Here is a 27753-nt window from a genome sequence, read left to right on the forward strand (position 1 = left end):
CAAAATATATTTTGTATATATATACATATATATATGTGTGTGTATAACACATACAGGATATGGAAATACTTGTATGGCTATATGTATGTGCACCTGTATATGTAAATAAACAATGATTGGAATATAGATAAATATGAACAAAAATCCAAGCCCTGGAAACATGATGCCTTCACCTGCAGTTAAGTTGTTAAATACCCTTTGACTGCTGGGTAATTTATGAACTCCAGTAGTCGAAGAACACAGAGGCTATCCCACCCGCCTGTCTTTTTTGTCTTAGTCTTTCTTGTCCAGGTTTCTCTCAGTGTGGTGCACTATAATTGGCTCCCACAGAGATGAAAACTATGTGAATTCAAGCAGGGCTTTTTGTGTTTGGGTTTTTTTTTTTTCAGTTTCTTCAGAAATTTAGCTAGAGCTAAAGCAAGCAAAATGTTTTAAGTACTCACTAATACCTGTGTTGTTTATTTTAGGGAATTCAAGCCAAAGTGTAACAAGATCATCATCGACTTTGATTCAATTAACAGCAGACCAAGTCAAAAGCTTCTGTGAATTAAGTCTCATTAAGTCTCTGGAAGAGTGTGATTATCCTTTTCTAAAAAGGTGCTAATGCCTTTCATCTTAAAGTTACTTGAAACTTTTTACCGGCTTCTGTAGCTAAAGTAGACTTCTAAGAAATACAAGGTATAAAATGTCCCTCCTCACTTCATCTTGTCATGTGGCATCTAAACCTACTAATTATTTTTTTTAATGCCTTTATCAAAACTGCTTTAAAAGTCTGGAGACAGGCAGATGAGACAATGTAATGTGTGTAAAGAAAACTGTTCTGATTCTTGATGTATTCATCACCACATGCTCTGATAGGCTGTCAGCGTTGTTTTAGACTCCGTTTAAGTAGTTACTTGTAATATTGTATTGTTGGGAGTACACTAAGATGATCTGTGTTGGATATGTGGATCTCAATAGTTAATCCTAATAAAGGAAAAAAAATGCTATTCATGCAAATACTAATCCTCCAACTATCATAACACTAATACTGCAAAGGTTGTACACCTTTACCTAGGTGTGATATTCTGCGTTATCCAACAAATGAAACACTGATTTAATTGGAGGAGTGAGAGACAAAGTTGTTCTGAGTATAATCTGTGGTAGATGGAGCCTTGGAGGTTCTTTCAAGTCTTTGTTTTCCCCAAGACTCCAGAACTGGAAGGGGTTGAGGGTGTAAGTTATTTGGCTCTTTACCATTAGGACTTTTACTTGAAGTTGGTTTTCACACGTAGAAGTTGTTTCTGGATAACCCAACCTAGCTCAGTCGTAAAGTCAACCTGTACGGTAACTGAGTAATTTTAGTCCTTTGAGAGAAACTGGGGGATAGTCAGCCCATACCCATATGTGTGCCAAAGGAGATCATTATGGTGCTAGCCTGTTTCCTAGTGCTGGTGTCATACCTTCATTTTCAGAAATGTTGCCTAGGAATAGGTTTGACTTCTTTTCCCTAATTTGATCTTTTAGAATTACATATGCCTAATAGCTTTGTTTAGATAACACTGGTGGTGGTTTGTTGTTTTGTGGTTTTTTTTTAAATGTGGTTATATTTAAATAAGCTTTTATTTTCTCTATAAAAGCTTTGTTTCATATTTTGGGACATTATGTAATTTGGCTTCATACCAGTCCTAGTAAAGTCTTATTAAAACCCACTAGACTGAAGTAGACCCATTATTATGATACTAAGCCAAGTCCTTGGCTCCAGAGTGCTGCTGGTTTTGCAATCATACACAAAACATATTTTATGCATTTGTGATATTGCACAAAGTGTAATGTTCTTGAACCACTTGGCTACTAAAGGGAGCATTGCAATGTATTATAAGATGTGTCCCTTTATGAAGTAGTTTCTGACTGGCCCTTTTTTCCCCTACAACTGTTTTCCACCTCAATTTGTCTATGGCTTACTGCCAGAGGAAATTTGCACATATGTGGAGGGGGAAGGTGAAACCTGAAAAAAATACTTAATTGAAAGTCACACAAAGAGCTTATGCACATCTTTTTAGTTGGCTTGAATTGACAAGATGAAGCATTTTGAGTTACAGTGGTCTGACAATGGGACAGAGAGGAGAAAAGAAGCAGAATTTTTGGGTTTTGCAGCAAAGTTGCTGTTTTCTTCATAGACAGTTGTTGATTTAAGTTCAGACTTAATTAGAATCACAATGTATGCATCTTTTAAGTGTTTTTGTATGAGCTCTCTAGTAGAGCCTGGTGTGCTGGATAGCCTTCTTTGCTGCAATGGCGTATCATCTCTTATCCATCTGGATTCCTGGGTCCTTTTCTTCCAAGGTGCCTTCCATCCAGTGGTCACCCAATCATCATGGAGTTGTTCTGTTCCTGGTGCAGGATTTCATGATGTTAGTTCCATCAGCCCACTCCTCCAGCAATTTAAAGACCTGGACTTTGAACCACTGACTCTTTGTGCCTGATGGCTCACCAGCGTGAAACTTCACAGATCCTGTCGTGGCCACCAGCACCACTCCCCTGGTAAACCCCCAGAAAGCCCCAGCCTGCTGCGGGAATGGGAGGTGACTGAAAGCTGAAGCTTCATTAGGGAGTGCTTGGAAAATTCAGTGCAGGAAGCTGAAGAGACTCTTGGGACCAGTTTATTGTTACTTCTGGAGAAAGAAATTACATTAAAATAAAAGCTGAGATCTTGACCAGTTCAATATAACCATCTTAAAGGTCAAATCTAAATCCTGCCATCACCAAGATTTTCCTTCTAAATTTTCTGTTCTGTTGGAGTGCCCAAGGAACTGGCAGCATGACATAAATTTTATTTAAGAAAGCACAGTTTCACAGACTGGCATGCTGAATGGCATCTTTCAAGCTTTGATCATAGACTGAGCATTTTCTTGCTTTTTATGTTAGCAATGTTTTCACAAAGATAACAAAAAATATGCTGTGACCAAAACAGCCTAAGATAACCTTGGTAATAAAAGCTCTGCTGGTGCATTGCCCAGCCTTAAAGCTCTCGCTACATGACTGCAGAAGCTGCAGTAGTTCATCAGCTACCAAAATGAATCTTATAGTGGTTTTAATGAGAAGGAGCAAAATAAACAATTCTGACTTGTCACTCTTGGCTTTTCTCTCTGAAGCTGGGTGATGGGAGTCTTTATCCAAGTGCAACAAAGCACAGAAGCCTCACCTGATCACCCTGAAGCAGCAATTATACAGGACTAGGTCTCACCTGGGAGCCTGGAATAAGTTTATGAGCTGCAGCTGGGGTTTAGGGAGCTTGGAGGCCACTGTTAAGTGGTGTGAGTCTCATGAAGGAGCAGCAAGAATCCAAGCTGGGTTTCTGCTATACTTGGAGAACTTAAGGATGAAGCACAGAAGTGACCACAGTTGAAAGGCCATTTATTTGCAATCATTTCTTCTCAGTTGTAGGTAAGAAAAGGATTTATATAATACAGGTCTGAAAGTGTGAGATACCAGCTCTTTCTCTCCTCAGCGGTGATGGCTCAAAGGGTTTGCACCATTAAAGCCTCTTTTAGCAGCTTTCTCTCCTCTAAAATCCAGGTTTTTCTAATGCAAACCTCTGATTCAAGAACAGAGGGGTAAAACTTGTTTCAAGTGCATAGTCGGCATCAGTTTCATGTTCTCAGCCTTGGGAACCACTGAAAGGCACACAGTGGTAAAGCATTAAATAGAGCTGACTGTTTAAGAAATTATGAAACCTCTGAATCCATCTTCCTTTTACATTTTACCTCATCTATTTACTTTCTCTGGCTTGAAGGAAGGGGGGGGGGGGGGGGAGGAGAAAAAAATGTAAACTGTCTCATTCCAAAATTTCAATGTTTTCAGTTAAAGAGCAACAAAAGCTTTAATGAAGCATGCGGTTAATCAAGCTTTGGAGGAATACAGCATTATGTTTTGTTGGTCACTGCTGTTCTCCAGGAGTAGTGGATTTATGTCGTTTGAATGCTTCAAAGTCACTAATGCACCTTCCCTGCTGAGGAGGTATCCCAGGAGGGAGGTGCCTTGGGCAGCTCCATGCCTGCAAGGCACCACCAGATAATTGTGGTGGGAGGGCTGCTGCCTGTCGCTCAGAATAATGAGCAGCAGAAAGAAGGGCGCCATCTTTCTGTGAACTGTGCAGCAGAAGGGCAGCACGTAAAGCACAGATCTATGTGACGGCCTACATGAAACACAGTCTACCTGTTTGGTATTTTTAGGAATTAGGGAGTAGCGGTTGGAGTCGGAAACTGCAACTTCTGTCGTATAGTGCTTCAAAGTTGGTGTTGTAAAATCTGTCCTCTGCCAGGACACTCCCTCTCATCCAAATACGGGGGGGGGGGGGGGAATCACTTTGGATGTGCTGAATTTTTAGTTGTTGATATTATTTACTGTGTGCTTAACAAAGGGTGCCCTAAGGAGAATGAGAATAATGTGCTCCAGCAGCAAAATATGCATAATAAAGAAGCAATTGCCTCTGGTTTCCTGGGATTTCTTGCTCTGTGCTCTCTACCTCTCTGTTCCTTCATTGTTTTAAGCTAATGTGTATTTCAGTTCTGCCATGCAAATATTCAGAAGTGCTCCCTGCACCAAAGGAGAGGAAACGAATTACATTCAGATCATTGCTTCAGTGGCACAAGTTGTGTCTTGGTTTGCCAGAGCCTTGGGTACATTCTTTAGCTGGCTGTATGACTCTGCTGTTGCCATTTGTTCACTCCAGCTGAAGTCTTTTATACAGTGTATCTCATGAACAGGTTTTTTGCCTTCCCTCCTCCCTGTTCAGTCAGCTCTGACTGCTAATCAGAATGTTGCTGGGTAAACAGGACTGATTAAAATTTTAATTTGGTGTTGTAAACAATATGGCACTTTAGTATTTGTACTGTTACTAAAGATACTTCTAATAATGTGTCTAGTATTTTGTGGTATGGCTTTCATATTAATTTCTTAAAACACTGATGAGTTTTGCTAAAGAGCTTCCCATTCAGATGCCAGGATTTTGTGTTCCATGTGTTGCTTTTTTGGAGGGTGACTATACTTCATTATATTGAATATGGGTATCCTATTTATTTCTGGGTTTAAATCTTATGGAGAAGAAATGTTTCTGCGATAACTGGGGATATTGCACTGTAAGAAACAGCCATACCATGAAAACCTTAGTCTACATGGATCTACTTGTTGCTGTTAATATTGCTTATATATCTTCCAGAGATGGGGAAAAATAAGATAGCTAGGTGGCTTTAAAGGTGAAAACACCTTAAAGTGTTGACTGGTGCTTGGAGACTTGCCCTGAGGGAAGGGACAGGGAAGACTAGGAGGTCCTCCAGAGCAGAACAAATTTGTGATGGGATGTTGAAGTCCAAGAATGAAGGGAAGAGAGGAAAGGAAGTGAGTGTTTGCACAAGAGCTCTGTCACTTATCTGGCCCTCAAGGCCAAAGGAAGCTGGCTAGAATCAAGGAGTGAAAGAACTTCCCTGTGATTTGGAGAAAAAAATGGAGTAAGGAGTATAGAGAGCTGTGTCAGGTGACACAGTTCTAAACTGAAGGAGCTTTTCAAAGTGGCTAGGGAACCCGTGTGTTGAAAATCAACATTTTTCTTGTGCTAACTAGAGTGATTGTCTTTTGAAACTGATAGGCTTCATAAGTGCTTCTAGTGTGCATGGCCACTTAAGAGGTCACTGCAGAGCACCTGCATGGTTCATTTATGGAAGCACACCGAAGTTAATTGGTAGGCTTGGTGCAGATAGGCTACAGACTGCTCCAGCGAGTCACTGGAGTAGCTGATAACCTAGAGGACTTCGAGGGAGGGTGACTGCATCCCACTGAGTCAGCAGCTGTACTCCGAAAATAGGACTTCCCAACAACTTTCACAGTGCAGTGGCTCCTAGTCATTTCCAGGTGTATACTTTTGACTGCTGCCTCCTCTGCGATAGTCCATAATGACTCCATTGTCTCAAACAAGGCACAGCGTACCTGGTCTTGAATAGGCAGGGTGATAGTCTTAGTAGTTCTGGAAGTGGGATGTCCCTGCTGCTCTTCTCCTTATAGGTCATGATGGCTTATCTCCCTGGCTGGAAATGCTGCTGCAAGGGCACAGGTGAGCCAGGTCAGTGCTTGGCACAGGATACCTGTCCCTGGGATAGGGCCTTTGCGATTCTAGGGGCTTTGCCCCCTATGATTGACTTAAGTCTGCAGAAAGATCAGTGATGTCTGGGATGGTTCTTGCTGTGAGGCATAATAAAAAGGTACCTTCATACATTTGGTTTGAATAAAAACTGACTGATGCTATTGTTCGTGTCTTGCTTCTGGCCAGTTCATTTTCTGTTGACTGTAGCTTAGAGTGCAAGAAAATCCATGATCATCCTTTGCAGTGAGCTAGGTAGCCTGTATAAGTGTGTGTATTCCCCTTGCAGCCAAGGTGAGCAGAGTATTACATATTTCCTGTGCATGACAGAATGTAAAATATGTGCTTAACTGTCCTTTAAGTCAGTGGGACTAAAGCTGATGGTGTGCTCACATCGTTTCCTGACCTGAGGTATATAAAGAGACTGAGCTTGACGTCCCTATTTGCATTCAAATAACGCCTTCCCAACAAAGGCTGCAAAACCACAGCTTTACAGCCTGGTAATAAATAATTGCAATTTGAGATTCTGCTTTCAAGTGCATAGCCCCTACACATTACCTGGATTGATTTTTAAATGCACTTTTAGCTCAGACTGATTTTACTAAGGTGTTCTTTTACATATTCTGCACAGGGGGGAGCAGAATGGACTGGGGAAGAGCAAAGGAGAGCTGTTGCAGGTCACAGTCTTCTAATGATAACTCCCTATAAAAGCTGAAATAAACTGTGTGGTATTGGAACTTCACCATATTTGGTTTATTTCGACCAATTTTTAACGTTAAGGCATAACTACCAGCATCAGGCATGCACACACACACCTGACTTTGCCCCAGGCCTCCAGAGAATATATATCTACTAAGATGAATGTTTCTGACAATTTGGCATTCAAGAGGGAACAGGTCATGTGTTCAAGCACCTACATTTGCTCTCTTTCTAAGAAAAAATTTCCAGAGGAGAGGGCAGATTCTGATGAAGTCTGGAGATTTTTTGCCTTTTCTTGGTTTCCCCTTTTTTTTTTTTTTTTTTTTTTTTTTTTTTTCTTCCATAGACGTTTTCTGGTCCTGATGCTTAAAACTATCTGGCAGTAATGTTTATGTTTATCACTCATGTAATTTTTACTGACTACAGGATAAGAGTCCTTCCAAGGTGAATGCCTATACACATGTAGCAGACACCTCTTGTCCCCACTCTCCTCTGCTGTGCTGCCCAGGAATGCAGGCACATTGGGTAGTAGCATTCAGACATGAGCAGTGAGCACTGCAGAAAAGCATGTCAGCTTCTATAGGTTGTCTGTTCTGATTTGAAAAAAATCTGCTGAAGGACTGCAGCAGGGGAGAAGGGCTGTGGAGAGAAGCTTGGGAGACCAACATCTAAAATGGGAAGCCTTTTGAAAGAGCCAGGAGTTGTGTTTAAGGGAGGCAGATTGATCTCCTTGGTGTCAGACAATGAGATTTGACAGATGAGGAAAGATTAATAATAAAAGTAAAAATAAAAGTTATTATCTACCCCAGAGATAATGTTAAGACTACTGAGAAGTAGAAAGTGAACAGAAAATGCATACTTTGAGCCTTGCCCATGTGTTGCATTTCAGTTTCTGGGAGGAGACTTCTGGCAGCTAAACAGCAGTCAGCCTGTGTCACCCCAGCCTGATATTTGCATTGAACCTACTGTACCAGAAGGCAGGATGTGAAAGCTTTTAAATCACTCCTCCTCTGGCTGTACTGAGTGTTAACATCTATTGGTTCTCAGCCAGTGAATTGGTTTGCTAGGGCAGACCCCTATAAGCTACATGGAGGCTTTCTGTGGTTGCCCCTCAGCATGCTGCCTCACCCTGGGATAGCAAAAGTAGCAGGGACTCCAAGGGGCTTAGTGACTTTGCAAGCAATATCAAACTTCTCTGCCAGAAGCTAAGTGTAACTAAGGACTGACATGAGACCTGCCAGGGGCAGATGACGCTAGGGCTTGGAGAAACAGTGCATAAGAGCTCTTGGCTTACATGCTCTGACTACCCTTGGATCAGGTCCATCCCTCAGTGGATAGAGCTATCCTGTGGGACCTCTGTATCTCTGCTCTCTACCCTGCCTCTTGATCTCAGTGTTTGTGCATTCCCTTCTCTATGAAATATCTCCCTTCCATTGAGATATTGGAAAGAGGGATCATAGATAATGGTGACAGCTTTATAGTTATGACTCTTCCTGTATCTCTATAGGTCATGCATGTTACCATTACATTAAAATATTGCAAGGACTTGCCTGTGAGTCAAATCAGGGTTCCCTGGATGAATGGAGACTACAGTTCTCTCTGCCTATTCTGCTGTTTGCTTCTGGACATTTCTCTTCTGAACTAAAGTGAAATCCCTGGGTCATAATCTGATCAAGCTTATCTGAAAAATGTTTTTTGTAAAGTTACAAAATGAGAAAACTTGTTCATCCAAAACCTGTTGTTAGAAATGGCTTTAAACCAAAGATAATGTATTCTCCAAATGATTTTTAACAAGACACAAGTATCTAAATCCACATCAGACTGCAAAGTGACTCAGTCTTGTGTAGTTGTGCAGGTACTTTGTATTTATTTCACCAGTAGGCAGAGCAATTTAATGCATTTTGAAACTTGGTGGGTTTATTATTTCTTCCTGCCTTACTAGTCAGATTTTTATTGTACCTGTAATTATTTGTTGATAGTTATTCTCCTGAAATCAATACCTTACTAAGATTTTATTTTTTTTTAATGGAGAAATCTACTGCTTAAATGTCTGATTTAGCAAGATTTATAGTTTAGCCTAAAAATTTGCACATTAGAATGGCTTTCATCTCCGTCACCTTCTAAAGTCCTGAGAGTATTATTGCATAATAGTTAATATTTGAGAGAGTGAACACATTTAAAGCAGTGGGGATGTTTTTGCCAAGAGGACTGTGAAGGACTGAGTGGGTGATTTGTGTGAGTGATGAACTGATTATCTAAAGCTTTAGGTTGTGTTTATGGAGTTACTCAAAAGCATTACCAAAGAATAAAGCAGTTATTCCTTATCTTCTAGTTCTGTGCTTGCAACATCACATACAATTGGTATCCATGGAAATTATAGCCTAGCAGGAGCAGCTGATGAACTCTTGGGAAATAAAGATCCCATTTTCATGCACATATTATAAACAGTAAAGAGGTGAGGAAGAAAAATGATTGATAAATAGAATTATTTTTATCTTGGAATATTTTCCTTGAGGCAGCAGTAGCTTTCTGAAATACTGTTCTTACTGAAGGCAAACTTTGATAGGTTAGAGTGTGAATGCAAGTTATGAGGAAGGAAGCAACGTTCAAAATAATTCACGTTGATTTTGTGATGAAATATTCCAGATACTTGTGTAATTTAACTTTATTGTCAGAATACAAGCCAGTAACTTCTGAAAGTCCAGGCACCTTCCATTTAAAAGCTAAACTGAGAGAGATTAATTCCTTGCTGGGGGCTGGACACTGGTAAGTAGTGTAGTATTCCATGTCACAGGAAAACTGTCTCTCTATGCCCCCTCAATAAGGCACAAAAACTCTACCTTTCTCTCATTTGAAAATGAAAGCACTGTAGTATTAAAAAGACTGTGTTTTTTCTTTTTTTTCCCCTCTAGTACTTTTATTCCAGATTTTAGAACTTACCTTGCTTTCTGTCCTGCTGCCAGCACATTGCAGTGCAGCTCCTGAAGTGGGGTGATGCTCCATTTGGCGTTTCTGCCCAGGCAAAGGCGTAGATTAATTTCCCAGATTTGGCTTCCTGACTTATTTCTGTTGAAAACTACAGATAGAAGCATCAGTGAGCCAGAAGTTATTATAACACCTCAGCAATAGTGGGAAACTTGCCATAATGAAATGCTGTTTCTTGACAAAAATCAAAATAGTTGGTAGAACAAAATTGCTGTTTGTATATAACTCTGTAATTACCTATATATTATAGTCATTAGATCCTTGGTTACTAATAGGGAAAGCATTGTAACAAGGTGGGGAGGGATTGGTGTCAGTCCTTAATGCTGCTGTGGTTTTGAGCCAGTTGGTGGGCAAGATCTTAATTTGTCTAGACCATTGGAACTGTCTGCAATCTAATCAAATACACATATGGTCCATTTACTAAGATACTCTAATGGCAATCAGCCTTAAATGATTCAAATCAGTGGTAACCTGCCCCTGATTTGATGAACAAATCAGCATGTTGTGAGGATTGTCTTCCTGTAAACTCAGGCAGCTACAGTTTGGTTTATATCATGCGTCACAGTCAGTTGTCTCTAGATTGTGGTTTGATGTGGTTTGCTCAGGATGTGCCTTATTCACCTGGAGATTTATAACTACTGTGATAAAGATATTCACAGCTAGTCCATAGGAGGAAAGGGGGACAAGGAGGGAAAGAGGGTCATTAAGTCTCATTGACTTTTTTCCTTCTTGTCTTACATTGGACAAATCAAGGTCAAACATTTACTGCCCAAGTGGTACATGAGAGTAATGTGTCGAATGTGTGAGAGTTTCACTCATTGGTTGTCTGAGGAAGCTGTCACATTCAACTGTGTTAGACTTCCCAGCATGAATGAGGATGTAGTTGGGCTGATTGGGTAGCTCTCAAGACTGGATTCATTGCAAGACTCTTTAACCACTCTCCTGCCTTTCTCCACCTGGATACAAAGAGAAAAGAAAGTTTCTGTGTCTGGGCAAAAATAACCTGAAACACAGAAATTTCCTGTGAGAGAGAAATTTTGGAATATGTTATTAAGTAGTGTAAGAATTAGTCAGTAGTACATAATAGATGACGTTGTAATGGGGCACAGTAGCTCAAAAAACCCCCAAAAAAATCAAAAAGCATGACTTTTGAACTGTATCTGTCATGAAGAAGAGAGAAGTAGTCGTCATCCTTCCTCACAGAACTGTTCTGCTAGGTGTTCTGCGCACTGTTAGGTGCAGAACCCTGTCTAGGGTAGTTTCTGCTTTGAATAATACAGAGAGGTTGTAACAACAGTTAGGAACCTGGAGATGAGGGGAAAACGTTAAATGGGTAATCTCTTTAAATGATGCCTACAATGAGACTGTGGTGTGTCCAAATATTTGGTATTATAGAGAGGGACTGTCAAAAGACTGTAACTAGGCACAGTATATTAAAATAAAAGGGGGAAATCAAATACTTGCAGGAATTGGGGTCTGGTAGCATCACTGCAACCAGTAAAAACAACAACACAGTTTTGGGATCCAAACCATGGCTGAACAAAAGTCTCTGCAGTTTGATTTGTATTCCAAACTAACAAAATTGAGGATTTTTTTTCTTTTCTCAGTCCTTTTTATTTTAATGGAATGATGTGCATACATCTATACTAGCATATATATAGGCTGATATAACATAAAGTGTTGGTATGAGTATTTGATTAGGAGAGACTTTGTTTCACACCATGTTTTTGTCCCTGTCAGGATGACTCTGTTGTCAGGGTTTCCACTGCAATCCACATCTTCAAGAGTCTGTAGTTTGTTGCAGTAAAAACTTCCACTCTGAAATGTCTCCCATTGTGTGAGCCCAGCTCAGAGCAGTTGTGCATTTTAAATACTTATTTTAAATGCTTCCTAAACTAGACTACCAGGACCACTGCTGCTATTTGCACCTGCAAGGATTTTTTCTGGACAGGAGTTTGACAGTGTGATGCTCCTAACTCATGGTGGGAAGAGACAGTGCTGTGACACAAGGATGCCAAATGTCACCTGTGTGATACAGGTTAGAATTCTTGAGTAGTTAATAAAACAGCTAAATTGCCCCAATTGCTTTGATAATAAAGTGACTGCTGAACTTGCCAAGTAACTAATTAATTTCCAGCACATATTTGGCTCTTGTGGCTGGCAGCCACCTTTGTTTTACGGACCATAACTGGTTGGCACTATAGAAGCCTTTAAACAGAGATTAACAGGCATGTTAACTTTTAGCACGTAAATAATCTGCACTCTTTAAAAGACTCTGTGTGTGTGTTTACAAAACAAAATGCTGTAGTATGCTCTGCTAGCCCTGCCTCAATAGTCTTTTGAATGCTGAGACCACCAAGACCTCTCTGCGACTGGTGTCTGTAGCTGTGGTGAATCTCCCCTATCATTTTTAAATGTTTGTATGAAGAAGGAAGAGGCAGCACAGCTGGCATAGGCAAGGAAGGAAATATGCTGTGTTTGAGTTTTAGTCTCTTAGATGTAAATTAAAATGGTACTAGTTCTACTCACTGGTGTAAAGAGCTACCCTCCTTTTAATTTCCAAACTCTTAAAAACTCATGTTTATATGTTTAGCGTCCTTGCCACTGTTGTTAAATACAGCACTGATCAAAAAAAATCTAAAAGCAAAACTACCTCAGTTTCCCAACTAAGATCTGATGCTGTCTTTTCTTTAGTCCACCCTTCATGTCCCTGCACACAGTGCAAAGTGAAAGGAGAAGAAACAAAATAATACCAAGGACTCAATAATATCCACCTTGTCGTTGCCTCTCTTCATGCTCTATCATAACCTTACCATCATTTAAAACACCTAAGAGGTATTCATGGATATGCTGGCTGTTGTTCAGAATCTTAAGGAGCCTTGTAAAAAATGTATGAATTTGTAATACAAAACAGGTAGTTTTGTGAGCCACCTAAAGCCAGGCTTACTTTATAACGGAGAAGAGGCAGTGAATGCAGTATGGCTTGCAATATCCAGGAGGGATATGTGATTAACCTACCTTGGCCATTAAATGTCACAGTTGGTGCGTACACATGGAGCAGAAAGAATATATATTTGTCAGTAAAAAGGTGACTGAATGAAGGAAGTCATGAAATGACATTTTTCAGTAGGTTTGTCATAGCTGGAGCATGGAGGAAAATTGCTTTCTGTAAATCTCGGCCCAACAGAACAAACCACACGTTTCTTTCCATTTGGAAAGCCATACTCGTAGACATAATGAAAGTATTGTGTGCTCTGACTTTTGCAAACTCTGATAGAAACCAATCTGCAATCTTGACAGATATGATCTTTTGCAGGATGCATTGTTCATTTACAGCAGCTAGAGACCTCAATTAATTTATGAATGAGGACAGCAGGCTCTGGACTCACCAGCTCAGCCTAGGTGGAGATGTCCCTGTCTGGTAATTTGCAAAGATTTATATAAAGCTTTTCTTCCATTTTGAGAGTAGATTAAAATTCTAATGGAAACAATTTGTATGCATTTGTTGGATTGAATAATATTTATTGCTGTATGAAGAAGGAAGAGAAAAAAAGAAAGAAATGCTGAAAAACTTTGCTAGCAATAAAGTTAGTGAGGCAGGGATAAATAAGTACAGAGGCAGAAAGAGCTCAAATAAGAAAGTATTACTTAGTGGAGCCTGTAAGAAGCCCACTGTTTCATAAACAAAATGAAAGCAATTTATACCTGTTCTGAACAACTAGGATACTACCCAGTGTGTGTGGTCTCTGTTCTTTAATTTATCTGGGGAGATACTTCTTAATGCCTGAAAACAACCAAAACATGTCATCCTGGACATGTTTGCAGATCAGAACGTGCACTCTCACCCTAGTAGGTTGTGGATGATTTTGAGAAGGTGTGATGGTAATACAACCTATTAATTTATTCCTGGGAAGACTTTTTGAAGACTTGTAGGTGACTTCAGAGCAGAAATCCCATTAAAGGGGAAGATATTATTAGGAGTTATGCTTCTGAACCCATTTAACTGATAACCTTTGTTCCACGGTGACTGTTTAGATTGGGCTCAAGCTTGTGGATTTTCTTCTGATGAAACAGTTTACAAGCACCACACATCACACAGGGGCATGTGCCATAACATGACTGTATACAGGAGGAATAAACTAGGAGAACTTCTCCAAAAAGTTCTGTAATTTTACTTGGCAGTTTTCTTGTCTGTGCTGTAATTAATGGAGGCAACATGCGAGAGTTTTGTGTGAAAAGGCATTTGTAAATATTGGACATGTTCCAGAAAAGACTTCTTGGTGGAAGAAAGGTACTTTCATTAGCTTGATAAAACTAATGCAGGTACTCCTACAGCTATTAGCAATGCACACATGCAGAAATATTCTCCAAGAATGCCTTAGAACCAGGAGCCTGTTTTCACATCTGAATATAGAAGTCCAGGCAAACTGCACAAAACAATACAATAATGCAGATAAGCTAAAATAACTTTTGGTAAGGACTGTAACAAGTTTAGCTAACTTACTGAACAGCCATGTGCACCAGAATAAAGGAAGGAGTGTCAGATGGGAAAGTAATAGTGAGAAAAGAGCTTTCTCAGTGGGCTGGGGCGGGTGAGAACACACTGACAAACTAGTAAGATTTGGAAAGATTAACTCTCTATGGTCTTAAGCTAGTCTTTATGAGGCATAGTCTCCTGAAATGCTCAAATATATATGGGGAAACCAGTATCAACTAACAAATTATTCTAGTTTTTTGGGTATTCCTCATGCCAAATCTGTGTATTTAATTTCATCAGTCTCAAGATAAAGTGTCATCTGAAACATAAATGAAGAGCAGGAGACAGAAATCCTAAAATGATGAGCGTTAGTTGTGATAATACTAATGTGTTTTAAAGGCTGGCCAAATAAAACTTATAACCAATTTCTGACATTTTTTTGTTCATATTAAATAGTTTATTGGTTTATGTTTCTGTTAAGTTTTAGTATGAAATTCAGAGCATAAAGGAATAGTAATCTCATTAAAACCAATGATAGTTTCATTAATTTCTGAAAGACATCAGCCACAAATATGAAGCACTATTCTTTAAAGCGTATCCCTATTTCAATAAACATTTACAAAGTTAAAAACTGGGCTAATTTTTGCAAGTAGTTGAGCATCTTAGCCACATTTCTCAGAGGCGTGAAGTGGCTCAAGTACAGACTCAGTTTGATTCCTGTACCCTAACTCAGAGCATCTTAATGGCATTACTTGAACAGCTGCTAATTTTGAACATTAGGAAAAATGAGTCCTTGATGAATTACCAGCCAGCCAAGCTATCTAAAAGCATTTCTTTTCTAAGCTATCCTGTGGCAAAAGCATGCATAAATCACTGTTCCTTTATTGTGTGGCCCCCTGGAATGTAAATCTTTTCCTTCTGCCTTTTACCTTAAATTTTCTTGGAACTATGTAGTGAATTTGGGAGTGGTAGTTAATGAATACACTGCATTCTTCACTGCCTTTAGCGTTTTCCTTTGACAAAGGCCTTGCTAATGGAAATGCAAATTTTCTATCTGTCATAGAGTACTTTTGACTCTGCTGTTTGTCAAAGTAACACATTCCTTAAAAGCACGGTTACTTTGACTTCTAAGAGGCCAGACGAGTTGTGTCTGCACCTACCAGGGCTCTTTTTGACCTAGTAGACAGTAAAAAATGTGTAAATTGGAATGACAAATATTAGCCTGTTCAGTTCTCTGCTATAAACAAACCCTACAAAGATTGAAAGCTGCCTTAAGCTTTGATTTGTTGTAGTCAGTCATCCATTTCCTGTTTAGTAGTTTTGTTGCTCTTTAATAGACAGCGACTTGTTTCATTTTCTAGTAACACATTAGTGATTCTAGTTTTGATTAATTTTCCATCTAATCTTATTTTTTAGGGTTGTGGAAAACCACATGTGTAACAGTAGAGAGATCCTTGGGCTACATGATTTAGCAGATTAGAAAATGTCCTTTGTCTTTACTGTTCCACTCTAAATAGAGTAGAGAGCCCCACCAAACTTTTAGCAGTGGAACTGTCCAACATAAATATACAAACATTTTGAAGGCAGGGAACAGAGGAATAGGCCTCTCTGTTGTTATAGTCACAGAAGAACTGAAAGGAATTTGTATGCCATACGTTAGTCCAGCTGAACAATACTAACAGTACATTTTTACATGGCTGCCATCCATGTTTGACAGCCTTCCCTATTTCTAGACTAAGTAGTAAATTTTTTAAGTTCCTAACCCTTCTCCCCCTGAAACCAATGCACTTGAATAATCATATTTCTTTTTTTCAGTCCTACTCTCTATTTTCTCTTTTAAATTTCACTTTTCTTTCCTGGAGGGCTCCACTCTTTCCTGTGAAACTGTAGCATTTCTTCACCTCTAATGTCCTTGAGTCTTTCTTCTCTTCCTGATCCATGAACCCTCAACGAGTGCACTTCACAAAGCCTTTCTTGCTTACCATCTCTGCTTCATCTCAAAGAGGAAGGATGGTCCTCTGCTGCAGTTCAGCTCTTGGATGTAAGAAAAACTAGAGAACTCATGATTAGCTCTAGTATGTCACCTCAGTAACTTCTGCAGTTCAAATTCTCTGCATTCAAATCAGGTTCTTGTAGGGCCATTTAAAAATGAAATGGTGTCAGTCCTGCCTGAACAAGGACATGTTTCTTGTTGGCATTGTCTAGGTTCCAGTTCTAAGTTTTATTTTAATGACTAAAGAATAAAGAAGGACCAAAATGCCTGACACATATGGATAGATCTTGCTTGCACAGGTCTTAAAGTACAAAATAGACAGCAGAAGATCACTTAACTATAGTTCTTGCACAATGATGATCTTCACAAAATAGATTCTTCCCTCTACACAGACCGGAGAAGACCAGCTGCAGCCAGGACTGCTCTTTCTGAAGGCAAGCAGTGCTTTCAAAAGGCTTTTTTCTGCAAAGACACAATTGTACTGAAATGACGGATGCTTTCCAAGGCTGGAGTTGCAACAAAGTATTTACTTAGCCATAGAGATCATAATGTTCCATGGTTTATTTGAATTATTAAAATGCAATACTGCACAATAATCATTATTGCAGAGCTTCAAAACACTTACTGACAATGCGGTCTTGGCAAAGGAAGCACTAGTCTATTTAATGGATAGTTGTTGCAACAGAGAAGGGGAAACCTGTGTTTCAGACTAAGCTGTGCTTTCCAAAGGGGCAGAAGGTATTGACTGTAATATCGATCCCATACAGATTTTTGTTGTTGCTTTATATTTTAAAAATAACCCCCCTACCCCATCCTCTCTCAACAGATCAGATGTCACTTCGCTTTTCTTTCCCTGAAATAACACTGGAAGTAGATTGTTGACAGCTTCAGGCTTATGCACAGTCAGCATTATAAGAGAAGAGTATAGACATGAGCAAAAGTCAAGTGGTCTCCTAGGAGCTCTAACCCATTAAAACAATTGCTAAGGGCGCAAGAGCACAATAAACATCTGTGGTTTGTCTCCCCAGTATACCACATGTCTTTCAGTTTGCCTCTGCTTAGAAAGGGGCTTGAGCTGGCTGATTGGACCCAGATGTGAACTTGCAGAGTTCAAGGCTTTTCAGAGCTTGGATTTTGGATCCAGGATGAGGGTAGGAGTCATTGTAAAGTTAGATTCCAGATCAGCACATCCTTAGACTTGACAGCACTTTAATGGTACTTTTTCTTTTTGGCTCTGCTTTGCTAGGAAGTGCTTCTTTGCAATCCCCCTGATCTACCAGACTGCCCTCATTGAAACCAAATACTGCAGTGGTGAAAGCAAGCACCTTCCTAAGCAGGTGCAGCCTTTCTCATGAGTCAGTCACTGTTTGTAGATAGATTGGTATAAAAAAGGTATACCATGCTATATAATCCTCAAGTTGCTGCTACAGAACGTTTTATTACCTTGATTTTTGTGACAGAATACATATTTATGTTTTATTTTAAAGACAGACTTTACAAATCTAAATTATACCAACCTTGGCATACTAATTGGAAAACAACAATTTTACATGGAAATGTTTATCACAGCCCAATGCTTAAATGAGAAACATCTTTCACTTGCAGGACTACGATGTCTCTCTTATTATATCTGGCTGGTTGTAACAAGGTTCAACAAAAACAAAAGTGAGCCAGAACTGGAAAACTGTTGTGCTAACAAATGGCACTCATTGGTAATTCAGTCTCAAGGATGGAATATACTTTAGAGGATTAAACAGAAACAATTGATTTGTTACTTTAACTAAAACTATTTGATCAGAAGAGGTGAGAATTAAGATGTTGCAATAACTTAATAGTACATGTTGGCAGCACAAACCAGTGGAAAATTTTAAGGCTGAATATTGCTTGTAAACACATGGTGACCAGAGCAGGCACAGAGGCTGGGTGGGCACCTGGTGATCTGTGTTGCCATGGCATCAGGAAGAATGGGGGGGCAAGGCGGAGGCCCTCTGCTCCATTTTTCCCCTTACCACCTGCAACACTGCTGACCAGAGGAGTTACACCAAAAGCAAGAAATGTCTTGTGCAAATTGATAAAAGAACAAATGTTTGACCACCAGGAACAATAGCTTGACCCTGGTCCCACCACACCCTCTGCACAATGGTAGATGACAAGGTATAACTATTATCCCAGTTTCATATCTCAATTAGAGGGGATCAAGAGTTGGATGGTAAGCAACAGACAGATCAGTGGTGATGGTATTAAAAGTAACCAGTGTCTTTACAAAGGAAGAATTGCCTAAGAGGGGGTTGGAAGAGGAAGGGGGGGTGTGTGTGTGGAACCAGACAGTTCCCCTTATCTAGGTGCATAAACAACAAAGGGGCATCTGCAAAGTACCTTATCTTGAACATCGCTGTCAGTCAGTAGGGGTCTGTCTGAGGATGGCAAGACACTGAACACAGACTGAACTTTTGAACTTTTAGGCCAGAGTGCAGGCTTAATAGACTACTGAATATTAACTTCTCTGCCCAGTGAAATGAAGAACCTAATTTAAATGAATGTACAATATATGTACTGGGGGGGCTCACATGTAAAGGGGGGACATGTAGTAGGTGTTTTGGGAAAGACTGTAAATCCTGAGTACCTTAGCCAATGGGGAAAGGGAGAGGGAAATTTGCGTCCAGGAATTAAGGATAAAAGGGGAGCTGTGTCTCCCAGCAGTTTGAGAGACCCCCACAAGGAATTGTCCTTTAGACTCTCCCTTTATTTGAATAAATTTTACCAGATGACTCTGTCTCTGTTGTGAACAGGGGCTTCTAAATTGGGAGAATTTTTCCCTTACAATGGGTTTGTCCTGCTTACCCCTCCCCTGAAGAGAGGCCTTTTGGTTGTAAGATTTGTGAGCTCGGCTGTGCTGAGTGCTTCCCTGGGAGACTGAGTTTGTGATTGCAAGCATATTTTTAGAGCTACAGAGCTCTTCTGCACTTATCACCAGCAATCTTAAAGAACCTGTATGTGTTGCATATGAGCAAACCTCACCATTTGTATACCTGACTGCTGCTTTTGAATGCAGGCAGGCCTACAGCAGATAGGCTGTTCCTGCATCTGGTGTCAGGCCTCTAGCCACAGCAACTGGCAAACCTGTTAAGACACAAGCCCAGCCACCCCTAGCCCCTCTAACCTTTGAGAATCAGTTAGAATGCAAGGGGATTCAATTCTTACCCAATTTAGCCTTCCCTAAAGGCAGCAGCATGGTAAAGGTAAATCAGGCAGTACTCAATTTATTTGTAACAGTGTGCTTGAGCATTGCAATGGAGAATAAACATGATCTTGTTAGTGGTAATGATATTACTCTTAAGTCTTTGCTTAAGTATTTTGTAGAGAAGGAAATAAGAGACAAGTAACGTCCTAAATAGGTTGGAGTAGGTAACAAGGGTAACTCCAAGTGCCCCAATCTGCACCCACTTCCATTCAGAAAGCTTAAAGTAGAAATCACAGAAGTTAACACAACCCCTTCCAAGCTGGAGTTGCATTTGTTTTTTAATTAAAAGACAGTTTCATCCACAAACCTCCCTTCCATTGCAACAGTGGCATAATTTGCCAGTCACTCTGGTGTGCAATGTAATGGTGACTGAGAACACAAAGTGCTGAGAAATGCAATAGGAATAATGCAATACAGATGGCAGATTAATTGCATTTAATTAAAGAAAGCACAGTTCCTGTAGTTGAAGGCTTATTTAAATGCACTGTGCACATCTGTATGTGTGTGGGAATGGTGGAGATAAGGAATGGCACCACATAGGATTTATCATAGGCACAATAGATAATGCAAAGATATTAAGGCCAGAACCAAACTCTGTACTGGAGATGCTGTAAGAGAATATGGGTGGAATGGCTGGATAGCTGTCCTGGATGAACGATGTCACAGGAGGTATCATCCACTAGTGGCTTAAATTGAAGTTGCACACTGGGTGCTGCAGTTCTGAAGGCAGAGACAGTGTATCTTTCTGGCTAGGGCCTAGGGGCAATGCTCGCTGGTACTGGAAATGAAATAATGAATAATCCCAGGGGCAGGAAGAGTATGGGTAGAGGTAGAACATTATATTTTATTCTGCAAAGTTCTCAATATAGGTTTTGCTTAATCAAAGAGCTGACTCCTGATAAACTATCATCAGAAGAGGACTAGGAATAAAAAAAGGAGATGATTCAAGACGCCCAGCACAGAAAGGAGATGGGGCCTGTTCCTGACTGTCCAAGGGAGGATGGGGGAGGGTGTCTTGTCACCACTGCTGGGGGAAAGTTTAATAGAATATGAGCAGAGAGGATAACCACAGCATTCTGGCAGATGGGAAAGCATTACAATAGAGAGGATGACCTGCACAGAGTGAGTTACTGCCAGATAACTTCCAGCTGGGACACTTAAGGAGACTGCGATCTGGCTTAATCAAATGCCCGACAACTTCTCTCCCTGCAGTGTCCAAACGGAAAACCCTCACTGCCAGTGATATGAAGGATCAGGAATGATGAGGCTGCCTTTTACAAGTACAGTCTGGGCAGTGCATGTCATTCTTTTTGTTGGCTTTCTTTCAGTGGCATTACCTTGAATATGAGGAACATAAGGAGAATTATTGCAATGAGCTTTGTAGGCCCTTTGTGGCTTTAATCTCTTCTCTGCTTTCTGTTTTCCTGTCTCTTGTCATCCATCTTTGCAGAGACAGTGACCAAGTTAAGCTAAATGACAGTTTAGATTTGTTTGTGACTGATTTGATATCTGCTTTCAGAAACTGTATGAAACAGTCGAAATGTATTATTTTAACTAGATTTAAAATTTCAAAGCAAATCCTGGGATTGCCAGAGCATAAATTTAACACAGATCTACTGGATTTAGGAGAAGCAAAAAAAATACCTGGCACGTCCATGGGGAGGAAAAGTAGACTATATGTTTTCCAGGATTCCCTTTAGAAGGCTGTGATGGAAGGGCGAGAACATTGTGTTCTAGAGCATGTGCCCTTACAGAAATCTGGCATGGTGGTTGTTAAGTTTTGGTGTTGCAAGAGACTCTGAAGTTACCGGTTGAGCCTTTCTGGATGGTTAGTGCAGGGCCTGCAAGGGCTGTTTGTTTTAAGTTGTATTGATTGCCTTGTGTATAATTTAATAAAATTAAAGCCTGCTTCTTTTCCTTGCAGCTATACTGCATCTGTCCTTGTTGGAGTGTTCCCATGGCAATTGTGGGCTGGATTTTTATTAGTTTGATTTATTCAAGAAATAAATAGAAAAATAAAACAAGATAATTAGCCAACAATGAATAGCTACCATATGAACACAGTGAAAACTACAACAAAGGCTGCTATCAACAGGCAACACTTGTAGTTTAAAATTAGCGTAGAGATTCCCATTGTAATTTTTCTGACCTTCTTTGGCCTTTCTTCCATTAGGTGTCAGGCTCTGTAGCTTACTTGACATTCACTGCATACAAAATGTCTCTCCTGGCTTCTCATGTTCGTAACATTGTTACTCTTGTTCAAGTAGGGGTAGCAGGTTTATGCTCTCTTAATACCTAATCTGAAAAATTACATTTGTGGGGTAGAAATTTCCTTCTTTCTTCCCAGTGAAGCTGTAGAAAAACCTGTGCTAATAAAACAAACATCTATGTTTCAGATGAGTTTTGCTCTCCTCACCTTTGCTCTATTACCTTTATATAGTGGCAGTCTACTAGCAGGCCTCCAAATCACTCAGAAAGCCAACATTGCCAGGAGATGTAGGGATCTGGCTGAATGCCTGATAACCCTGGGGCAATGGAGGCATGACACAGGAGCCCTTTGCAAGTGATATTGCAGCATAGCTTCTTCTATGGAAGAACAAGAGAGGACTAGTCTGCAGGTTACCTAGAGGACAGGAAGACTTTGGTAGTAGCTTGTAAGGAAATCACATCTAATGCTTAAAATATAGAAGCATAGGTCACTTTTTTACAATGTGATTTGAGTCAGTTTTCAATGTGTTCATAAATGTTAGGAGCCTACGCTTCTGCTATAGTGGCACAGCATTTGGTGCAGCACAGGATGGGAGAGTTGTAACTGTGGCAGAGCATTCAATATTGACAGTAAAATTTAACTTGGACTTCCCCAAGTACTTTCTCTAAGCTCTGATTGCTGCTGATAGCTAACCATTGCCTAGCCACTCCAATAACCAGCACCAGTGGAAAACTAGAAAAAAAAATCTTTCCCACAACTCCTTGTACCCTTGGGACAGGAAGTGTAGAGCTGGAGCAAGTGTTTCTGAACAGACAGTCCAGTGCTGTGTCTGCTGACTGCAAGGTATTTGTGTTTCAGTCAAGAACCATTTAAAATCCTGAATTTCACATAAATTAATCGGTCAAGAAAAATAGTTCTGAATGTTCAACACACTGCTGATCAGAATGTGCTATGCTGATGCATCCAGTAGTGTTCAAGAAGCACTCTAAGCTAGGTTTTTAATCGGAAATAGATAGTTATCCCTTTGAAGATTTACTTACTTTCAGAGGATCTCAAAGAAGTGCAAAACTTCCTGAGAGCATCTGCCAAGTGGTTTAAGATATGCATGATTAAGAAAAGCTTCTAAACTGATGTTTGGAAACTGGCTTGAATGCTCATTGAAGGACAGCCATTATACAAGCTAATATTTGAGGCTCTTACAGGGAACTGTGGATCCTGTTTCAAATCTCATTTCCATGAGAATTACATCAACACTCAAGTCTTCCACTGCTGTTGGTGGAAACATTTTTAAATTAGAACTAAAATGTCAGTGTCCTTGTGGAGAAACTGCTGTTGGGAGAAGATTCCCATGAAGGTAGCCTTTCCCACCATTAGACCTGTAGAAACTGGGAGACCTGGGGTCTGTTTCTTGGCTCTACTCCTAGCCTGCTGTTGCCTGCATCTCTTACATCTCTCTGTAGAATAAGGACAAAGCTTGGCTTCTTTTATTCAATGTTACGAGCACTTCAAAGAACCACGTTTCAAAAGAACTAAGTTTTATTAAGAGCCTCTGTTGTTCTCACTTCCTCCTCTCCCCTGTGGTGTGAAATATTGCAAGACCTGTGGCCTTGGAAGGTGCATAGGATTTCTCATGAGCCTCTTACTGCTGTTTCTGAGGGCAGCTTGCCTAGCAGGAGTGCTGAGCAGTGGGCCAATAATTGTATCATTTCGCCCTAGGAAGCTTTCCACTTTTGCCTAGGGTAATACCCTAGACAGATTCTAGTCTAGAGTTATCACAGTCTGAATCAGAATTTTGGGAGAGGGAAGAGTGAATGTTTTCACCTTGGCTTTCCCCAGCAGAGTAGTGAGAGATTATGTCCTAAAATAAATGGAAGAAAGTTGTTAGATGTTGCTTCTCAGTCTGAGGAAGTAGTAAGTGCTCTCTCTGTGCACACATATCATGAAACCATTAACAAGATTTGTTTGCTGCACCTGTGTGCATGTGTTTCATTTACTGAAACTCCTCAAGCTCATAACTGACTGACCTAGATCCCTGTGTCTCTAACACCAGAGCTCCATCTCAAAACAACAACTTGACTAACCCGAGAAAGATGCTCTAAGGCACTACAAGTGTAATGAAATAAGGCAGTTTCTGGCTTATTGTGTAATGCTGCTCAGGAATTTTCTGTCAAAATGTTTTTATTTTCTCTAGTCAGAAACTACTGATTTGACAAGTGTTAGTGGAAATGTACCTAGCAGTTTTGGCAGGCAAGTCTTCTCACACAGGAGAAAGAATTTCTGGAGCAGGGCTGATACCTGTCTGCTAAGCATCCCGCTCACCTTGGTGCAGCCAGCAGCCCTCCCTAGGTTCTTGGAGAGTTCTTCCAGCACTCTGCCAACCATCTCTAATAGTCTGGATGGGGAAAACTCCAGGATGCTACTGACAGTATGAGGTATGGCTTTCTCAATCTTGATTTAGTTCTATTTTGTGTTTAACCAGGAACAGAGCAGGAGCATGTGACTGTTACCGAACAGCTACTTAAACTAACTCTAAGTCAATAAGGTCCTGTCCTTGTCTCCCCTTCACACCAAGCTTAGCTGCATATTCCTTTCCTGTCACTGGGGTCCACAGTCACGCTCATCTCATGCTGCCAGAAGGCACATCAGAGAGCTAGGGTCTGTGGAGAATGAATCTCAGGTGTTTACATCATCAGAGTGGGTCACAGCAGAATTGGATGTATGTAAAGGCTGGTGGATGTGATGGAAAGCTTTGGCTGTGGAGACATGGGAGAAAGGCATACAACTATCCCTTTGGATAGCATCACGCCACTAGAATGGTTTAGGTATAACCTTGCTTGGTACTCTGATTTCTGACCTTTACCTGGGATGTATACAGTGGCAATCTATGTATATGTGTGTGTGTATATCTGTACACCAATGTATTAATTTGGTCTTGAGGGGGTGAACCACTGCTGCCAGTAACCAGCTGTGAGCTGAAAATGTAACACTTATGCTCAGATTCCTAGCTGTAAACACACACATACCATCAGCATGTCCTAATCTATTAATAACACAATGGCTACTTAGGAAGGTCTTGCTTTCTCCCCTGCTGGAGGTTTCATACAGATCTGGAAGCAGGAGGTCCATTTTCAACATGGCTCGTGGCTACCTCTTTGCTTTCTTGTCTTCTGCAGTTCTCTTCTCTTACTGCCGTTCTACTGATCTCTCTTACTTAGCCGAAAAGCCTTGTAAGACCACCAGAACTGCAGACCTGGCAAATGGCTTTACAGACATACTTCCCCAGAGGTTTCAGTCCCAGGAGTGGGGTGCAGCTGCCTGTGCCTGGAGCAAATAAGAGTTCATTCAGCAGGACTGTGCCTAATACTTTATTTGCAGCATGTCCTGCCTCCCACTTGGGAGCAGCATGTCCTGCCTCCCACTATCTGAAAAACACTGTATTAGGGATATCTGGTATGAGATGAAGTGACTCACAGCTCACAATGAGTTCACTGGGCATATGAGTTCACTGGCACAATGAGTTCACTTATATGCATAAGACTGTCTGATGCTGCCATTTAAAATATTTCCTTTTTTAAAGTTAAGTTAATTAAGTATAGTCTCCACATGAAGCTGAGAGCCACTCTGCTTCCAGGCACAGGGTGCAAGTGACTGCTGAGCTGCTGTGGAAGGTAGCAGGTATTTTGAGTGGTTCATTGCTAATTATTACTTCAGTAAACAACAGCTGTTCAGGTGCAGCTCAGCTTCTTGCTTTGAAAATATTACAGTGCCCAAACTGTAGTCTGATATTGAAAAAAAAAATCATTTCACTCCCTTACTGCTACAGATTTTATGGGCCTTGTTATACAGCACTGTTATGTCAGGCATATTAATTGCTAGTGAGTTGATGTTAAGCAAATGAAACAGCTTTGTGCAAGTGTTTGGACACTTGGTTATAGACAGTTTAACAGCAGTCTTCTGGAGAGATTGTGTGTTAGTTTTAGATAATTTTTCAGCACTAGAGGAATGGCTCTTTCAAAGTAACTGTAAAAGGAACCATTGCTGCCATGCAATAGCAGTAATAAGCTGTTAAGGTACATTGTAAAGCATGAGGTCAGAGGCAGTGTGTTCTTCCAGCCACCCAAGAAGTATAATAGCAACTAATTAGTGCAGCTCCTTTAGAGGCTATTGCTATTGCAACAGGAAGAAAGAAAGGCAGAAAAGTCTAAGAGGGACCCCACTGTTACTGTCTGCCCTTTAGATGAAGGAGTTGTTGGTATTAACTTAGCAGAGGGTGAAGGCCTGACCCAGCACAGCACCGAGCGTCACTGATGTGCTCTTGGCACTGAAAAGAAAAACATCCCTGTTCTTTACTCCATGCAGTTCCTGGCCTTCTGCTTTCTTCCTGAGGAGCAGGATTTATAATAGCCTTGATTTACTGAGGAGCAAGAATTACAAATTAACTCTGAAGACACACACACACTCTTTGCTGCACAATACCAGACCAGCCCTTCCCCTCTGCCTCTCCAGCCCAGGCAGCTGTTGCCCTGCAGTAGCTGGCTGAGCTATTGTCCCAACATTGGTATTAGGTGGTGGCAGTGCCCATGGCCAGCCACCAGCTACCCTCAGACTGCCTCCAGTCAGAGCATGTCCCCCTTCAGCTAAGCTGAGAAACAGGCTGCTATTTGTTTGAAACAGTTGATCTCTATGCTGCTGCATTTCACTCACTACAGATGAAAGCTATCTCTACGTAACTCCTGTGCCGCTAAAAAAAAGAAACCTCTGTGTATTTTACTAAGAGCGTACACCAGCAGTCAAGCTAGCACCCTTGGATTGCATTTAAAACTGAACGAGTCAGTGTTAGTGCAGCTGCTCAGACTCAGGTGTGAGTTGGGCTGAACTGCCAATGGCAGGGTGCTGTTCCAGGCCGATGGGCCAGGACTCACCATTGTGGCTGCGTAATGCAGCAGAGGCTGGGGCGAGCATGGGGCGCCCCCCCTGGCCTGCCAGCAGCCAGACTTGGGACAACAGGCTGGGTCCCACAAATAGTGCTGCCTTTCTGGAGCACCTGCTACATCTTCCCTGGGGCTGTGGGTATGGTGCTTTATATGGAGACTGGAGAGGGAGCAGGTGATGGCATTTGGCCCAGGAAGATGTACCAGGCTACCTGGATGGCTTGGGTCAGCCAGGTGCCATTCTGTGGGGCCATGTGAGATGTTACTCTGGGGGATATGGCATCTGAAGGCTCAGATCTTTATTAATGTAACTTATTTTCGATAGAACCCTGCCTCAGCGAGCTGCATCGTTGAGCAGCAGAAACAGCGCGCTGCCCCCGGAGCCGCGCAGGGGTGGCCGAGACAGTAAAATGGCGGCCAAGATGCCAAATCGACAGGACCTCTGCGGCGCTACCCTGTCCGCCAGGGGGCGCACGAGGCCACCTGCTGCCGCCACCCGCCGCAAAGGAGAGCAGCTGTGGAAGGCGCAGGGTGAGCAGCCCCCAGGGCCGGGGAAGGCACGGCAGCTGTGGAAGGCGCAGGGTGAGCGGGCCCGGACTAGGGACCGGGCCAGAAGCTGTGGAAGGCGCAGGGCGAGCGGCCCTGTACCTCTGCCCGGCGCGGGGTCAAGCGGCTGGGGGAAGCGTTGTGCGTCCCGGCCGGACGCCGCGCCTGGCCCTGGCAACGGCAGGCCTGCAGCAAGGTAGTGCCCTTTCGTCTCTGCCCTTATGTCTGCTTCCTGGTGAGGAGGGGCAGAAGCCGGTAGGAAGCAGTTTCCTTTCCCTAAGCAAGGCAGGGGTGGTAGCGTGGCGGTTCTGGTGCCAGCAGAGTGAGCCTGCCCTGGCGACGCTGCAGGCAGCAGCAGCTCCCCGCTCTGCAGCGAGTGATGACTGGCACTGGCCTACCTTCACCGCAGCTGACAGCGCAGGAAACACTTGGGAAGGGAGAGTCGGTAATTGAGGGCAATGTGCGCTCAGGGCAAAGTGCAGCACTGCTGGCACACTCAAGGTTTATTGTTTTATTTTTTTTGTAACTTAAACATTTGCCGCTGGATGCCTTGGAGA

The 27753-nt window shown here is 41.5% G+C and overlaps 1 protein-coding gene and 1 long non-coding RNA gene across 8 annotated transcripts in view; one reads left to right on the forward strand and one right to left on the reverse strand.

Moving 5' to 3' along the window:
* DCTD (dCMP deaminase) overlaps positions 1 to 5559 on the forward strand; it is a 68128-nt gene extending 62569 nt beyond the window's left edge. For 3 of the 6 annotated variants that reach the window (XM_068137030.1, XM_068137031.1, XM_068137029.1), the window contains one exon: positions 468 to 2270. In XM_068137030.1, the coding sequence (XP_067993131.1) occupies positions 468 to 546 (79 nt within the window). In that variant the 3' untranslated portion in view covers positions 547 to 2270. Of the gene's footprint in view, positions 1 to 467 lie in introns of all 6 variants that reach the window. The other 3 variants (XR_010987207.1, XR_010987208.1, XM_068137028.1) reach the window with 3 other exon arrangements.
* On the reverse strand, positions 2326 to 27627 carry LOC137440656 (uncharacterized). Of its 2 annotated transcripts, none has more exons than XR_010987214.1 (3): positions 27595 to 27627; positions 9755 to 9890; positions 2326 to 2373 (listed from the first exon to the last, which is right to left on the reverse strand). It is a non-coding gene; the product is annotated as an uncharacterized lncRNA (long non-coding RNA). The 2 variants fall into 2 exon arrangements; XR_010987213.1 differs by lacking the exon at positions 27595 to 27627 and adding an exon at positions 16608 to 16678.
* Positions 27628 to 27753: the final 126 nt, after the last annotated feature.

The sequence above is a fragment of the Melanerpes formicivorus genome, unplaced genomic scaffold (assembly GCF_026170545.1).
Source record: "Melanerpes formicivorus ecotype bairdi unplaced genomic scaffold, bMelFor1.0.p_v2 SCAF_4, whole genome shotgun sequence".
In the NCBI taxonomy this organism is placed as follows: domain Eukaryota; kingdom Metazoa; phylum Chordata; class Aves; order Piciformes; family Picidae; genus Melanerpes; species Melanerpes formicivorus.